The following is a 15865-nucleotide window of genomic DNA, read 5'->3' on the forward strand; positions in this document are numbered from 1 at the left end:
CAAGTTTCCAGTTTTCTGCGACCTCGTATCCATTAACACAATGATTCCAGTGAGCACAAGTGACTCCGTATAAGCAGACTGACAGACACAGCGGCGTTCCTACGCTAGCTCCCGTGACGCTCTACGTAGTGGACGTACAAACAGACGACAACGCGCTCATTGGCAAAGTCTCCACGTACATCAGTCAGATTACAGTGCCCCCCCTCCCAGGGCAGTCTGCCTCTGCAACAGCGAAACCCAAATGGCTGAAGCTGAAAGGAGGCCGCGGATTCCAGGAGCGCACAGGGGACATTCTTGTGGCTTTGGACCTCATTCGCCCTCAGTACGCCACCGTTGTGCCTCCCCCGGTGTCTAGCCCGCCGTTACGGAAATTTGGCCTCATGATTTCGCATGTTGGACTTCGTAACCTCATCCGGACGTCGAAGCCGGCCTCCCTTTTAATGTCTTTTCTCGGTGGCCAGCAAGAAGCCGAACCCATCAAGCTCCCGATTGTACAGATGCTACTACCCGATTACACGAATCTTGGCTCCGACCTTGTGGAGACTTGGTTAGAGTGGCAGCCCTCAGGCTACTCAGACCCCACAACCGTCAACAAGAAGTACCTCTCAGGTACGACTCCCTTAAGCAACTTTGACTGGTTTTTTGTACTCCATGCAGACGTCGTTCTACCACGAGACCCTGTTTACGACCCGTTTTTGGTTTTGAAGTTCTATGACTCTTCTGCTCGACGACGCAACATTATTGGCGAGGGATGTGTGCGGCTGCTGGATTTGCTCCCGACAGTGAAGTCAGTCGCGACGACACTGATGGCCGTAGAACCCTTAGATGACTACTCTAGAGTATTCGATCCTCGGAAGTTGTTGCAGCTCTCTCTGGACCTGCGTCAACAAATGATGGCGCGTCAGCTGCAGCAGGGGAGCGGGACGATGAGAGCTTTGGGTGTAGATGTGCTGGAAGAGGCTGAGAACAAGGAGAACGAGGACGCAAACGCCGACGAGAAAGCGTTGAAGGCGTTTATCGAGGACGACACGGAGAAACCTGATGATTGGATACACCCTAAAGGACTGCCTTTCCAGTTGTTGGATGCCTACGCGTCCATTGTACGTGCAGGTCTGAAGGTGCACCGCATCTCGAAGAACATGGTTACCCTGAACGTCCGGGTTCCCCGCAACTACCTCCTCACGGCCTCGGGGCCATCTTCTCGCAGTGCGCTGAAGGATAGGATCAACCGAATTTCGGGAACCATCGAACAGATCACCGCTGACGTTCCGTGGCAGGTCGTGCCGCTTACGCGAAGGGTGGAGGGCAAGCTGCTTTGCACGGGTCAGTCACGTATCGTTGTGGGGATCAAGTACAAGGAGGCAGTGAAGTACATGGGCCGAAAGTCTGCTACGTCCGCAAGCCGGACTCCTGGCTACCTGCAGGACGAGCGCGTCATGTACAAGAAGCTCCGGGGAAATCTCCCACCTAGACTGCACATAAGGCTCTACGTTCTCAACGGTGTTGGGATCACGGCGGTCCCAGGGCAGATCTCCGGCCCTCTGAATCCCTACCTCGTGTTCTACTGCGGCGACCAGAAGTCATCGGCCCGGCAAGTGGCGCCTAAGGCTACTAACAACCCGTCATGGTACTACGTTTTCGAGCGTGAGGTCAACATGCCCGAGCAGGCCGTCGTTGAGATAGCCGTGTGGCAGAAGCAGGACGAGGACGACCCTCGCCGCGACGTTCGCATCGGATCCGGGAAGATCGATTTGGAGACCCGCTGGCTCTCTGACGCCTGGCAGTCTCTGAAAAACCGGCGAAAGTTCCCCTACGAGACCCTGCTCTTGACCCGGACGCTGGATGGGTTGGGAGGTTGCGGCAGCGTCGAGTTTCTTTTAGAGGCCTTCCTGCCTGCTGAGTCGGCCTCGTGGGTTCCCAGAGACCTCAAGCAGGCCGATGCTGGTTTTGTGGAGGTTCGCGTCGTCGTTTGGGGTGTGAGGGCCGCCAATATCGCCCTCACAGGAAAGGAGTCCCTAGATGCCCTCGTGAAGATAAGTGTGGACTGCCCTCAGTACAAAGGCGCCTTCGCAGCGCAGCAGGAAACCGATATTCACTTCAATTCTACGAACGGCAATGCCGTATTCAACTGGAGGTGTGTGTTTCCTCAGATAGAGCTGCCAGGAGGCATGTGTCTCCTGCAGCTCTCTCTGTACGATGATAGAGGTCCTATTGCAGCGCCTTGTTTTATTGGGGAGGCAAATCTAGATCTAAGGCGGTATTTGGCCCAGTGTCTAAAGCAGGGAGCCAAGCTGGAGTACGACTTGGAAGCCAAGTTGAACAACGACCAACAAAAGCCAGGAGAGGTAGTGGGCTATATCCAATGCACCGTGCAGATTGTGCCTCAAAGAGACGCCACGGAAGTGGGGCTGGGGAGAGGCGAACCTAACACGGACCCAAGCCTCACGAAGCCCTCTGCTGGCCGAAAATGGAGCGACTGGCTCAGTTCCGGAGCCAAGCAGAACGCCAATAAGGTGAGGTGGCAATTCGCATACACATTCAGTGGTACCGGCGGTTCCAGATCGCCTTTTTGATTCTAGGTTTCCTGGCCCTTTTTGTCATATTCTTCCTCATTCCGGGACTTTTCTGGCAAGTGAAGCCCATAAGCACCATTCCTTAGTCCTTCGCCGTCATTACCAGCACTGCAACCTCATCTACGTTTTTATCTCTGGGTCCGAAGAGACTCAGCTTCACAGTGTCAGCACCCAACAAACCATAGTCTTTTACCTCGTTTGCCGACAGAATTGAGGCGGCAATACAAACCCAGCACTGGGTCGCATGCTCCGTACAGGTGGGGTTGGGGCTCAGAAGGCGAAGCAGCAGGAATTCGTCGTCACCAAGCGTGAGCGGCCCGCTGATTGGAGCCAAAGTCGGCCTCCGCGGGAGAAACCGATACTGCTTTCCAAAGCAGAACGCCACCCATGAAGACACCACGAATCGCGCTACCCTCCCAGTGTCTGATATCACTCGGCACTCGTCCAACTCGACGTGACTGGTTTCCAGTAAGGTCTTCCAAGAAATATCAATGTTGGTGTCGACTGCATTCGACAGCATACTTGAGGGATGTAGCGGCGCGCATAGGCTCCTAAGAGCCGAACTGCATACGTTAACCAGAAGGACAAGGCACGAATCTCGGATAGGTTCTACCAGACTCACCGACTCCAGTCGCGGTCGAATGCGGACGCCTCCACAACCCATCTCATCAATGAACCCCTTCCGACCGTGGAGACAGCCTCTGCATGGCTCATCAAGGTAGTCCGTATTCGTCGGACAACTCTCAGTCATCCCTGGCATTTGCCCGCACTTGGCGCAGTGGTAGTGGTGGCAGCCCTTGGCAAAGAAAGAACCTACGGACTGTGAAGGCGACTGTGGAGGTTCAACGTCGAACTCCGCAAGACACCGACTCACGTTGCTGGCAGCTAACCGAGCTGCCGGCGACTCCCTCTCTGAGGAGGGAGAGGCCATCCTCTGGGATGGGCCCTCCGACCCCTCGAGAGTCTCGAGGGGTCCGCACTCCGAACGGTTGATGGCGTGATCGAACGTCACGTGTCTCTGCAATGACCGGCGTTCGTCGGCAATTTCGCTAACATTGTCTTGGATCATCTGTCGTATTTCCTCTAAGCGTGTGTCTGTCTCGAACCATCTGAGCCCGTCGCAACTCCCACACCAGCTCATTATCTGTCACGTACACCCGACCTGCAGTTTTCGGCAACAGTTCGACTGCGAATTTCAATTTTCAGTGCACTGACCCCTCCACTGGCCTTGTGCCAGGCTCACAGGCTCTGCAAGTTCCTGACACTAAAATAGTCCTTTGATGCCCGCGGTGCAGGAAGTTCTCGTTGCGTCCTTGTATCGGCACTTACTGTCCCTGTCGCGATCTAATAGCGTGTGTGTCCCGCGCCTGTTACTGGGGCCGCTAGCCGCGGTAGCGAAGGCCGCCCGAGAGCCTCCGCTGTCATATCCAAGCGAGCAGCGCGTCCATCCGTCTGCATTCCTGTGTGACGCCTACGTAGAGGCGTTGTTTTACTACACGCCGCTCCATGCAGTCGTCCGGCAGGCCGTGATGCGCGCTCATGACGGGCACTCCAGCATTTTTGTACCTCCGCCGCTACGCAGCTTCGTTGAGGACTGGTCCGGATGTGTGGACGTGCCTCTTTACGGTGGGATGCCCGCTAATTTGGCGAACATTGATCGGCAGCTGGAGCTGTTCATTTTCGACGACGCCCTACCAAGTCTTGAGATGTGTCCCACATTACACTCAGCCTTCCCCTCCCCCTTCGTGACGTCGACGCCGCGACTCGAGGCAACGTGGGGCGATGGACGACTCTTTTGGCCTGGATCACTAAGCAACTGCGTGTCCGTTCCGCCTCGGGAGTTTACCGCCGGGGATGTCCTGCGCCTGCTGGCGCTGTCCGCCTACAACCGCATACAGGGGCTGTGGCGGAGCCTGCTGGTCCATGGGTCCGGCGTTGGCTTCGTTTTGGTCTACGTGGTGCCGGTAGTATTGCTGGTGCTTGTCTTGGTCTCAGTAGTGCTGTGGCGCTTCAGAGTGTCTACCCAGTACAACCGCTGGTTCTTTCTAAAACGAAGTCGACACCATTGGCAGTCATTCCATACTTCCAGTCAACCGCGGTACTGTTCGGCATGCTCCCAGCTAATCTCGGGATTCTGGATCTTCCGCAATACAGGTTTGGTATGTCGGGTGTGCCACCGAACCAGCCACCTGGCATGTTTGGGCCGAGTCGAGAAAATGTTTTGCAAGTGCCCAATGCAGAAGACGCCCCTAGAGCACCTATGGGTGCATGGAAACCTACCTGCAGATTCCCTCTGCGGCGTTTGTGGAATAATTTGTGCCTCGCAATTCGGTCTTCATGGATTGAGATGCCTGTGGTGCAAGCGCACCCTCCACGAAAGCTGCTTAGGGCGGCACAACAACATCGACAATTCCTGGTGCGATCTCGGGCAATTCTCTACTGCTGTCGTGCCACCAGGAGTCGTGACTGTCGACTTAGGCAAGGGTACGCGTGCAGTCGACGATGACCGGGCAATAACGCAGTCCATATCTCAGGGGTTGCAGGAGCTGGCCGAAGGCATGTCGAAACTTAATCGACTCAGCTCGCGGCTTAAGAACGTGATGGAGCCTGCTGTGGAGTCGCTGGCCCCTGTTCCAGAGGAGCCGCAGTTACGCCGCCGCGCCCTGCAGCGTGAGAAGATGTCGGAGATCGCACACTCGTGTCCAAGTCACGCGCCAATCTGGAGGGTCCTGAGCAAGACGCACCTCGACCGCCTTCTGCCTGCCAACAGCTCTCCGCTGCTGGTATTCGTGAACCTTTCAAGCGGTGGGCAACTTGGTGACGAGCTCTGCAAGGACCTCTACGCGCATCTAAATCCGATGCAGGTGGTGCCACTAACGCCTGGTGCAGCACAGGACGCCCTGCAGTGGTTCACCTCCCTCGTCGACTTGCGTCGAGGCCGGGTTCTGGTTTGCGGCGGAGACGGAAGCGTAGGGTGGGCCATCAACAGCATCATGGCACACATAAGCGCCATAGACTCCGATATCCGCCTTCCAGTCGGTGTCCTTCCGCTTGGAACCGGAAACGACCTCTCGCGAGTACTGGGATGGGGCCCGTCCTTCGATGGACAGGTTCCCCAACACTTATCGCAGATCATGGCGGCCCGGGAGACCTTGCTAGACTTCTGGAGTGTTCGATGCGTTGAGGCCGACCGCAAGGCCGAGGTGGACCTCAAGCAAGAGCTCTGCTTCAAGCACCCGAAACCCCTGCCTACCGATTGGGTCTGGCAGCTGATGGCGGGATTCGGCTCCAGTGCCCCTCCCCTACCGCCTGAGGGCGACCACGACGGTAGCATCGGCATGCTTAACTACATGGATTTAGGGATCTGCGCCTCTATATCCCTGAAGTTCCACCGGCTTCGAATGGAACATCCAGAGCTTTTCAGGTCGCGAGTGGGGAACCAAGCCATCTACGGTGAAATGGGGTTCCGCGAGTACTTGACTGAGGATCGTATCGACTTGTCCCAGCTGAGGATATGGTGCGACGGCGTTGAAATCGCTCTTCCCGAACCTCACATTGAAGGGCTTATCGTTGTGAACATCCCCTCTTTCAGTGGCGGGCTGAATTTATGGAGGCCTCGTAGTTATCGCAAGCATTGTGAGAAAACGAGAACATCACTTATGCAGTATTCCCAGACATTCGACGTGAGAAGCTTCCACAAACCATGTCATGCTCGTCTCTGAGGCCTATTGACAGCACGGATTCCATCAGGAAACCCAGTGAGTCTCCAAAGAAGCCTCGGAAGCGCCGAACCACCATAGCACAGACAGCCGCCGTCAACGGCGTGACCTGTCCTCGATCCCTATCCGAGGAAAACCGGGCGCGACTCCCCTTCGACATGCGGCCGAAGCCCAAAAAGGCAAAGCGGTCACAGTCTATGCACAGATCTACGACCCCAAACAGACATACGGGCTATGGACGAGAGAATTTCGTACCTCAGGACATCCATGACAGTGTGATCGAGGTGGTCGCTATTCGGTCCCTGATCCACCTGGGGCAGATGCAAGTTGGCCTCGCGGACCCCATAATGATATGTCAGGGGTCATCCGTTGTGCTGAAACTGCCAAGTGTTCATCGACGTGCGGGCTTTTTCTCGCGTTCCGGCGACGAGCGGAACATGATGCCCATTCAAATCGACGGTGAAGCCAAGCTATTGTCCCCTGGATCCACGCTGTACGTGAACTACAAGTGTTCTGTGCCCGTCCTCACCCGCGTCTCTACCGAGCACCCGCAAGCAGAGGCTGACCTGCCCTACAGAGATGCGTTGCGGCGTGGCACTGCCGAAGGCATAATCACTCACGAGCAAGCGGAACGGCTGTTCCAACTGCTGCCAGCAAAACCAACACGGCGGTTGTGTTAATCTAGTGAAATAGACGATAGATCTTCATCAGAGGAGCCTTCCGACACGGGGCTGCCCTCGACATCCTCAGTTCTTTGAGTATCCAGGCGCATTGAGCGTCTGAGCCTCGTTCGAATGCCGGGGGCCGGTTCGGATTCCGAAGGTGGGGAAGGGGACTGCCCCCCGCCTCGCGGTCTGCACGAGGTCAGCTCCCGCCGCTGTCTGACATCCGAATCATCGATGTGGAACTTGAAGGGAATCGGCCACTCTACAGTTTCAGGTTGCCGCTTGAAGCGCTGCTGCAGCGTCATATGATTGGGATCAGGCCTCAAGGCTCGGTGAGTCTGAAGAGCGAATTCACGTCTGAGGAGCATTAGTTGCCGTATTCCGGCGATGTACAGGTGTGCCCTTATTGGGCTGTCGTCGAACAGAGGCGCCATTAGCTCAGGTGGCGAACGGAGGTCCCACTGGAAAGCATCGGACACCGCATAGCCCAGCTCTTGCACCTTGACCTCAAGACAGACTTGTCTGGTGCATAGCGCCTTGAGGCGCGCCTCAGCGTTGGCTAGTGCTCGCTCGGGGGCCTGGTCGAGGTTCGTGATCGGCACGTCCACAGCCTCGGATTCGGGGGCGTCGTCATCGGGAGCCTCGTCGCTAGACTCAGGTACCGACTCTGTGGCGTAGAATCCGAATGCCTCCAGCACCTCGTCGTGCAGGCGATCGCCCGCAGCCTTGACGGCTTCCATGAACGCTAAGTTGACGAATCTCTGATCAGCAGTTTGCAGCTGGCATTGGGCGTACACTTTATCAACGAACTCGGCATCATGGCCCAGTTCCCGACCGATCCGTGTGACAATGAAGGCGTACAATACAGAAGGGGCCTCGTAGAGGTTCCACAGTACCCACTCGTGGGGCCCTTGCTGTTCGTCCAGATCGCAAGCTACATCATCAATGGCTGGCAGGGTCCGCGGGGTCAATAGCCGCCTCAAGGTGGTCAGACAGAAAAGTCCGCCCGACCATCTCACCTTCTCTAGGTAGCGCCTGGGCGCCTTATGTCGAGCGACAAATGTGCTGAAAAAGGGCAGACAGAGGACGCCAATCTGCCGCTTGCTCGTCATGACCGGCGAAGCCATCAGAGCGAAAGCAGGCGCGCGGACGCTAAAATCGTGCTTCTTCCGTCGCTTTTTCTTGGGGCTGTCGCTGCCAACGCTCTCAGGCAGAAAAAGTGCCTGTCCCGCAGCGTCCGCTTGACTCAGGAACGGGTCCAGGTCGACGAAATCAGATTCGAACCGAGCCAGTCCATCCAACATTCCAGGTCTACCAAGTTGGTCATACTCCTGCTGCCTGTACTGTAAGCAGATGTCGCTCAGCTGCCAGAGATCAGGGTAGCCGTTGGCTAGAACGTGCTGAAATTCCTGCCTTGAATTGGTCAACCAGCCAGTGCCCTCTTTGGTCTGGTTCTCCTTCGTTGGGTCCACGAACGGCTCGATGTCCTTCGACGTCAGCGGAGAGCTTTTCCGACGGCCGCTAAGCTCGCCCCACGCCCGCCTGTTCACACGGGCGTGCTCCCTGCGCTGGGCACGATCATCACGCAGTTCAATCAGTTGCGTCATGGGGAAGGTCTCTTCTGCGAGTTGCCTGAAGAATTCGGTAAGCACCGCCCAGAACTCCACCCGCTTCCTCGGCCCCAGACTCGCCTGCATGCCTTCTCGTACGAAGAAGGACATGTACGTCTGTGCCAAGCCTAGGGCATGGCAGAGGTCGATTTGTTTGAGAGTGTACTGCTCCAGAAAGCGATTAACCTTCGTTCGGAGAATTTTAAGGTCGGCATTGGTGACGTCCCGCTTCCACTCTCGAATGGAGTTGAACTGGAACAGAAGCCCGTGGTGTTCCAAGTCTATGCCAGCGATTGGACACATAGACTGAGTTAGTCCCCTTAAAGGCGCCCTACTGTGATGCTCATCGAAAAAACACTGAGTTCCTCCGATAACCACTTTTTTACGAACAGCACAAATGCAATTAGGCGTGCATCAAACATTTCACACTTCTTCATCTCTTCGTCTGTGCTTCTCTTATCTTTCTATGGCAGAACTGTAGAAGATTCACCAGGCGACATATCTCTGCTTGGTCACCGTTAGTGGTCGCTGCCTCCATCAACCGGCTGATGTATGCGATTTTGCCCCGGAAGAAGTCTTGGTCTACGGTGACCCTTCCCTCCTCAGCCGACAGGTCCTGTTGTAACTCGTCGATGTGTTTGTTCTGAGCGTCTGTCTCCCGCTGTATGTCGGCCTCCAGCCTTTCTATCTCCATGTCAGTTTCGTCTCTGTGGTTGTCCTTTGGACGTTGCTTCTCAAACTGGGCCAGATTAAGAATACCGACGCCTGATGTCTCCGTGCTAGCACTGAAGTCGGTTTCCAGCGCGTCAAGGTCCGACATGGATGCTGCAACGGCGCTCAAGCTGCCGAATCCCACAGGGGGAGATGGTGAAAGGGCTGGAGGTGGCACCTTTGGCAGCGGGGGTGGCCCGTCTCTGCGCGAAAGGTGTGCAGAAGCATGGGCATACGGAATGTCGTACTCTGGTAGGTGCCCGTCACCTTGGCCCTCCAAACTCAGAGAGCTCATGGGCGAGTCAAGCCCGGAGTCGGGGCTAGCATTCTGGGGACCTCTCGTGGCGTCTGATATGGGAAGGACCATATCCCAGGACATTACATGGCGAAACGGGTCGATCTCTTTCCGTTGGGTTGCGGGGGGAGGGGATGAGTAGCCAGGGAAACCGGTTGACTGCTCCCTTGGAGGGATGTGGAGGCTGAGTCCGTTCGGGGCTCTCTTTAATTCCCTGGAGTCCTGGTCATCTTTCACAATCGAGCCGGGTTGCGACAGAGTCGACAAGCCAAGGGGATTCGCTTCCGTGGGATGTTCCGTAGAGCAGTAGGAAACTGAAACGTTTTGGTAGTGGGCGGACTGGTCTCTAATGTAGGCCCTCGGAACGGCGTAATGAGGAGATTGGGGGGTAGATGCGTTTGGCACGTCGTAGTGAGACAATTGAGGGGTGGATGGCTTTGGAACGTTGTGGTGAGGATATTGGGCGGTGGATGCCCTTGGAACGTCGTAGTCCACTGACGGGGAAGCCACCGGCCTCGCAGGCTTCTCGAGCGACGAACAGGCGTTCAGGCGCGGTCGCCGCCTGAACTCCAAGTTCCTGTCAAGGTCAACTACAGACTCCGGTACACCGCTGGCGCGCGTGGTGGACTCTCCAGAGGCCACACCAGCTTGCTGTGTGGAAGGGAGCTTCTTCTCGGGCCCAACGGGGAGAGTCCTCGTATCCGACATCAAGCGCACCAGAGTCTGTGTAGCTAAACGGTCTGGGGGCATGGTCTTTGGACCGTGATAGGCGGAGTTATCCGCCTCCGACATGCGAGGACGTTTCATCTCAGTATAATCTCCAAGTTGAGGTGTGTGATGCTCAGGGTGACGAGACAGCTGCGATACGCTATCCTCCACATCCGTCGTCTCAAGGTCAGAATCGACAGAAACATCCCAGCGGGGTGACAGTCGTATGGGACTCGATCTCATCCTCAGTTCAGTCGGCGAGTGGAGGGGCCGTGATATGTCAGCGAAATCCAAAGACTGCAGGTTAGATACCTGAGGTCGACGAAACCAGCTGCCGAGGTCGGAGCCATCACTTTCCAGACTCACAGGAGACCTCACAGGAGACCTAAGAGGAGACTGCTCCCTGCCTTGCACAGGGGAGAGGTCGGGTGGCGGAGGTCTTTGAGGAATTCTGAAGGCCGAGACGTCCTCACCGACCTGCAGGGAGCCCGAAGGGGCAAAAGGAGAAGTAACGGCCGCTGGCTCAGTGGGGCCGTTCCAGCGTTTCTCGTGCCGCATCTTGTTCTCGAATTCGTCTTGGAGGGTTATCGGGGCGACTAGTCTCGGACGGGTAGGACGAGGCGGAGTGGGAGAAGGCTGGGGTGGAGGAATCGGCGCTGGTGGAGGCCTTACCGCTTGCTGGGCGGAAGGCCTTAGTAGTTGCTGGGGTGGACGACTTGGCCTTAGTGGTGGAGGACTTACTTGCTGGGGTGGAGGAATCGACGGTGGTGGAGGTGGAGGAACTACAGGTCTTTGCCTGCTAGCCTGCCTCAGAGTGGAATCTGCGGGCGGCAACTGAAAGCGGACTTTCCTCCTGTCTTCGAGGATCTTACCAATCATCTCAACTCCGGTTTTACCAGAAGGGTCCCTATCCCTGAACTGACACAAGTACTCATCTTCAGCGTCAGGGAACTTCGCGAACCACGCCGCTCCGTCCGCTGCAGTCATAGGCGTCTGGACACCAAGGGGGTTCTTGGCGGCCAAACTGGAGAGGGCGTCAAACTTATCAGCTTCGGCATTCACTTTGGCCATAAGTACCCGAGTCAACTGCTCGAGCTCCGCCTCAGCTTGCGCGGTGTCCTTCCCATTAGCACTTAGCATGTTAATATTCGCCTTGACTAGTGCTACCTTTGCGGCCAAGTCATCTTGGGCCCTGTTGACCCGGAAGGCCTGGATGTCCTTGCGCTCATCATTGGTGGCGCCTGGATATTTCTCAATGTCGGTAACGGAGCCTCCGTTGGCCAGCTGGTCGGCGTGCTCATCGCGATAGGCGACTACAGGGAATACTTTAGGAGCCCGGAGGTGGCTTTTGTCTGGCGTGTTCCCGCTGTAGATCGCCTTCTTGATCATGTCCTCAGGGGACGACATCATCTTGGTGTATTTGTATTCAATCATGGCCTCATGGGCGGCCTGCTGGGGAGTCATCATCTCCTCGTGATCTTGGTCTGGGGGGCGACTTAAGGTGTGGTTACGGGGCATGGGTGGCACGTGCTTAGGTGGGTTGGGTGCGTTGTTGCCCTCTGTGAAAAGGTCGGGAATTTTCTCAGGAACCGGGGCGCGTCGTTCTGGCAACGCCAGGTTGTCCGGGAAGAGCGGTTGGACATTCCCCAACCCTCCAAATTGGACCGCTCGTGGAACGTTGCGCACATCGCGACGCCGTTTCTTGTGGACCTTACGTCGTCTGGGTCTTCTTCGCTTTCGGCGGCGACGCGCGACCTGAACCGGTGGCGAAACAATATATCCCGGACGTCTTTTCCAATACCCGTTGGCGCGTTTCCGCAAAGGCAATTCGTCGTACATTACCATGGGTGAAAGGATCGCGCCCGCAACTGCCAGTGATCCGTTGGCGTTGTTAACACTGCGCATGCGATGGACGATGCGTAGCATGCCTGAGGATATTTATGAGATTTATGAAATTGTCGTTTTCTGACAGGAAAGCGTTGCGGATGAGTTTGCTTTCCACGAAAGCGATCTATCTGTCCCCTTTTATGTACACTAACTGTGGATAAAGGCAATTGTGGGTCAGAAGCAAGGACTGCCTCATTCCTTGACTTGGGATACATTTCCAACCCTTGGGAACCGTTGCCGTTGCTGAGGAAAATACTCGTTCATTTTGGAAATAACTGGAGCGTCGTAAGGGAGAAGCCATTTCTGGACTGGGAGTCGTGCTTCAAAGATACGTCATTCACATCTTTGAGGTACATTCGCCAGAGAACAATCGATCTAAATCAATCATTACGTGCAGATGCTCCGACGCATTGAAATCGTATCCCACAGTGATGTTCTCATTCACATCATCCAGGGCCGGTTTCTCATGTCAAGTTTGAACGATAAAACAGGAGACCGAGAGCGTTCAATCCAGTCAGGTGGTCCAAATGTATGTCGACGGCACGAACCTCATACATGCTGCCCCAGGTTATTCGACCGACATCCCCTTCCGCGTCGACGTCGGCGACGCAGGAGGTCCAAGAAACGGAAGGCTCGCAAGAAGCCATCCCATAAACATATACCCCCCCCAATCCGATTCGGAGCTGTAGAAACCGCTCCGAAGTGGTCGGAATGGACGGAAAGAGTGCCGCTCCCTGTAGATATGCCCTCGGCGCTTTTTGCTGAGACCACCCGCGCAAATGACAATGAAAGGCCTCATCCACGTATTACTGAGGATGACAATGAAAGGCCTCATCCACGTATTACTGAGGATGAAAATGAAAGGCCTCATCCACGTACTGTTGAGGATGACAATGAAAGGCAGGATCACAACATTCTGCCTCAGGAGGTGGATCTTGATGAGCTCTTGCTCTGTGATGCCGCCCATGAGGCCATGATTCATTACAAGTACACCGAGATGTTATCATCCCCGGAGGAAATGATAAAGAAAGCGTTTGACAACAGGAAGAAGCCAGACAAAAGCCACCTCGGGGCTCCTAAAACCGCCGTCGAAGTAGAGTTCGTCGACGAGCACATCGACCAACTTGCTAACCCACACCACGCTCAGACCGATATCGATCATTGGCCCGGCGCCACGAACGCGCAGCGTGCCGGCCGCCAAAACCTCCGAACGAAGAGATGCATGTCTCATCACAGCCAACTGCTGGCTAACGCCCTTGCTGAGCTGCACCATGCAGAAACAGAATTGGAGGACGTGGAGCCTGCTGACTCCAGCGGCCGGAATGTGGCTGTGGAAAAGGTGTCTGATGCTAAAACGCACTTAGAGCAAGTTCTTCGTATCGGGCTGGTAGAAGCCGACGCTGCGTTCCTTAAATGGCGTGCCTTGGATAGACTCGAGCCCGGCACGGTAGAGGTCCCTCTGACCCCTAACCATGTGGCTGGCGAGCGACTGCTTGCCTCGCACGTCGGCGACGTGGTGATGAGCCAGTGCCAAGAACATCTCGGCGACTCTGGAGTGCAAGTGGGCACGCAGGCATTGCAGCGCGCCCTCGGCATGAAGCGGAAGGTCCGATTCGCCAACGAAGGCCCCATCGCTGAACCAGCTGCTGTCTGCGACCTGCCTCCAGGAGTCCAGGCCTTGCTGGACTCAGGCAGCTCGACGATCTTTGCAAAGCGACTCACTGGAGACGGCCATAAACGTCTAGAGCTTTCAGACATGTACGTCCCTGGATGAGTGTGGCCGACGTCTGGGTATGATGACTAGCATGTAAACGTGTAGACAACGGAGTGGCGTGGAGGTTAGACAGGGGTTTCGGTTGCTGTCCCGGTTTCGAGAAGAGACGGCCCACAAGCAATTTTGGTTATGAATAAACTTCGTCTCTTCGTAGTGTGGATCTGTGAATAATGAGCTGCGTTCCTTAAATGGCGTGCCTTGGATAGACTCGAGCCCGGCACGGTAGAGGTCCCTCTGACCCCTAACCATGTGGCTGGCGAGCGACTGCTTGCCTCGCACGTCGGCGACGTGGTGATGAGCCAGTGCCAAGAACATCTCGGCGACTCTGGAGTGCAAGTGGGCACGCAGGCATTGCAGCGCGCCCTCGGCATGAAGCGGAAGGTCCGATTCGCCAACGAAGGCCCCATCGCTGAACCAGCTGCTGTCTGCGACCTGCCTCCAGGAGTCCAGGCCTTGCTGGACTCAGGCAGCTCGACGATCTTTGCAAAGCGACTCACTGGAGACGGCCATAAACGTCTAGAGCTTTCAGACATGTACGTCCCTGGATGAGTGTGGCCGACGTCTGGGTATGATGACTAGCATGTAAACGTGTAGACAACGGAGTGGCGTGGAGGTTAGACAGGGGTTTCGGTTGCTGTCCCGGTTTCGAGAAGAGACGGCCCACAAGCAATTTTGGTTATGAATAAACTTCGTCTCTTCGTAGTGTGGATCTGTGAATAATGAAGTTATACTATCCGAAGATGCGTGTCATTTGTTTCGACCAGCAAGGATTCTACTGGCTGGGAATGACATATGAATCTGTGTGGTCATCGCTGAGCGCTTCCGACGTTGACAGTCTTCAAGCCACAGAGCGCGGATATGCTCCGCCAGTACAAGCTAGCCTTGAAGCCAGAAACGCTCCCGTGTCTTCTGCTGGCGCTCACAAAGCCGCCTTTAGCGCCGAGCAGCAGACCAAACCCAAGATGCCTGTCGGTCAGCATGCAGTACGCTATATCTCCGACGACTCACAAGACAGAGACTCCCTCAGAGGAGAGCCGCTTCGACGGACTGCTCCCCCTTCAGTTGTGAGCGATCAACGACTGAACGCGGACTCAAGCGACTACTCAGTGAGTGACCACGAGTACTCGGAGGCGGTGACCAGAATGTCAAAAGTTGAGGAGTTGATATCTGCCCTTCAAAAGCTAGCCTTTGCCAGTTGACAAATGTCAATATCCGAATTTTCGAAAATGTCGTCGTCGGCTCCTCTGGATCTCGATAAGCCCATACACTCATGCACCATACTCGTCGATCTTGAGAATGTGCGTCTCGCTTGGCAGCAGTACTATCGTCATGTCTTCTCGTATGAGGACCTGGTGTATCTCGTGCTCAACGCCGAGCGGCACGCAAAGACGCGCGCATCGAAGGTTATGTTTTTCATGACTGAACCGAACGAAGGATTATTCAGGTCCAAGGAGCAGCAGTTCCGTCAGGAACTAAAACGAATGAAGCCTAAGTCATCCGAAGCCGAGATCCGGGAGCACATGATAAAGTGTCTGTACGAGGAACACAGGCAGTATACACGCTTGGTGAAGAAGGTGATCCGTGAGGGCAAGAAAACGGAGAACTTGTCAGGAGATCTGGAGCCGTTAGGGAGCGAGGTAGGGTCGGATGAGTGGAATGGGGGGCTGGGAGGCGATGGGACCAATGGAAGGAGGTGTAAGGTGGAGGCGCGGACCTACGGAGTTAAGCGATGGAAGGGTCAGTCTGTGCAGAGAGGCTGTGACGTTGCCGTCGCATCAGAGTTAACGAAGGCGTGCTTTAACCCCAAAGTCGACCGCATCATTCTTTTCTCTGGAGATTCTGACTTTGACAATATAGTACGGAGCTCTTTGGAGTCCGAAGACGTCGGAGGCGGAGTCGAAAAGCTGGCCAAAGATGTGTGGG

At 55.7% G+C, this 15865-nt stretch overlaps 7 protein-coding genes across 11 annotated transcripts; 6 read left to right on the forward strand and 1 right to left on the reverse strand.

The window, feature by feature from the left end:
- Window positions 1-40: 40 nt before the first annotated feature.
- KVP17_000605 (uncharacterized protein) lies at window positions 41-2659 on the forward strand (the record flags this gene model as incomplete). Of its 2 annotated transcripts, XM_068515271.1 has the most annotated exons (3): window positions 41-49; window positions 78-2513; window positions 2543-2659. In XM_068515271.1, the coding sequence occupies 3 exons, from the start codon at window positions 41-43 to the stop codon at window positions 2657-2659; spliced, it is 2562 nt and encodes an 853-aa protein (XP_068373443.1). The 2 variants fall into 2 exon arrangements, with proteins under 2 accessions (XP_068373443.1, XP_068373442.1); XM_068515270.1 differs by lacking the exon at window positions 41-49 and having other exon boundaries at window positions 55-2513.
- A 1194-nt stretch (window positions 2660-3853) lies between these two features.
- KVP17_005184 (uncharacterized protein) lies at window positions 3854-6972 on the forward strand (the record flags this gene model as incomplete). The annotated part of the gene is made up of 2 exons (XM_068514990.1): window positions 3854-6209; window positions 6239-6972. 2 exons carry the CDS (start codon window positions 3854-3856, stop codon window positions 6970-6972), a joined length of 3090 nt encoding a protein of 1029 aa, XP_068373446.1.
- On the reverse strand, window positions 6969-12207 carry KVP17_000602 (uncharacterized protein; the record flags this gene model as incomplete). 3 transcript variants are annotated; one of them, XM_068515266.1, is made up of 4 exons in its annotated part: window positions 7039-7146; window positions 7179-8873; window positions 8903-9031; window positions 9058-12207. In XM_068515266.1, the coding sequence occupies 4 exons, from the start codon at window positions 12205-12207 to the stop codon at window positions 7039-7041; spliced, it is 5082 nt and encodes a 1693-aa protein (XP_068373438.1). The 3 variants fall into 3 exon arrangements, with proteins under 3 accessions (XP_068373436.1, XP_068373438.1, XP_068373437.1); XM_068515264.1 differs by lacking the exons at window positions 8903-9031; window positions 9058-12207 and having other exon boundaries at window positions 6969-8870; XM_068515265.1 differs by lacking the exons at window positions 7039-7146; window positions 7179-8873 and having other exon boundaries at window positions 9001-12207.
- A 358-nt stretch (window positions 12208-12565) lies between these two features.
- Window positions 12566-13942, forward strand: KVP17_000606 (uncharacterized protein; the record flags this gene model as incomplete). The annotated part of the gene is made up of 1 exon (XM_068515272.1): window positions 12566-13942. One exon carries the CDS (start codon window positions 12566-12568, stop codon window positions 13940-13942), a length of 1377 nt encoding a protein of 458 aa, XP_068373444.1.
- A 294-nt stretch (window positions 13943-14236) lies between these two features.
- On the forward strand, window positions 14237-14491 carry KVP17_000604 (uncharacterized protein; the record flags this gene model as incomplete). The annotated part of the gene is made up of 1 exon (XM_068515269.1): window positions 14237-14491. The coding sequence occupies one exon, from the start codon at window positions 14237-14239 to the stop codon at window positions 14489-14491; it is 255 nt and encodes an 84-aa protein (XP_068373441.1).
- Window positions 14492-14661: 170 nt separating this feature from the next.
- KVP17_000607 (uncharacterized protein) lies at window positions 14662-15141 on the forward strand (the record flags this gene model as incomplete). The annotated part of the gene is made up of 1 exon (XM_068515275.1): window positions 14662-15141. The coding sequence occupies one exon, from the start codon at window positions 14662-14664 to the stop codon at window positions 15139-15141; it is 480 nt and encodes a 159-aa protein (XP_068373445.1).
- A 27-nt stretch (window positions 15142-15168) lies between these two features.
- Window positions 15169-15865, forward strand: KVP17_000603 (uncharacterized protein; the record flags this gene model as incomplete). Of its 2 annotated transcripts, none has more annotated exons than XM_068515268.1 (1): window positions 15169-15865. In XM_068515268.1, a coding segment is annotated over one exon (697 nt), but the record flags the coding sequence as incomplete, so codon positions are not given. The 2 variants fall into 2 exon arrangements, with proteins under 2 accessions (XP_068373440.1, XP_068373439.1); XM_068515267.1 differs by having other exon boundaries at window positions 15169-15860.

Source organism: the organism of the source record quoted next, assembly GCF_019968985.1.
Source record: "MAG: Porospora cf. gigantea B chromosome Unknown PgB_NODE_522_length_15865_cov_131.02, whole genome shotgun sequence".
Lineage (NCBI taxonomy): Eukaryota > Apicomplexa > Conoidasida > Eugregarinorida > Porosporidae > Porospora > Porospora cf. gigantea B.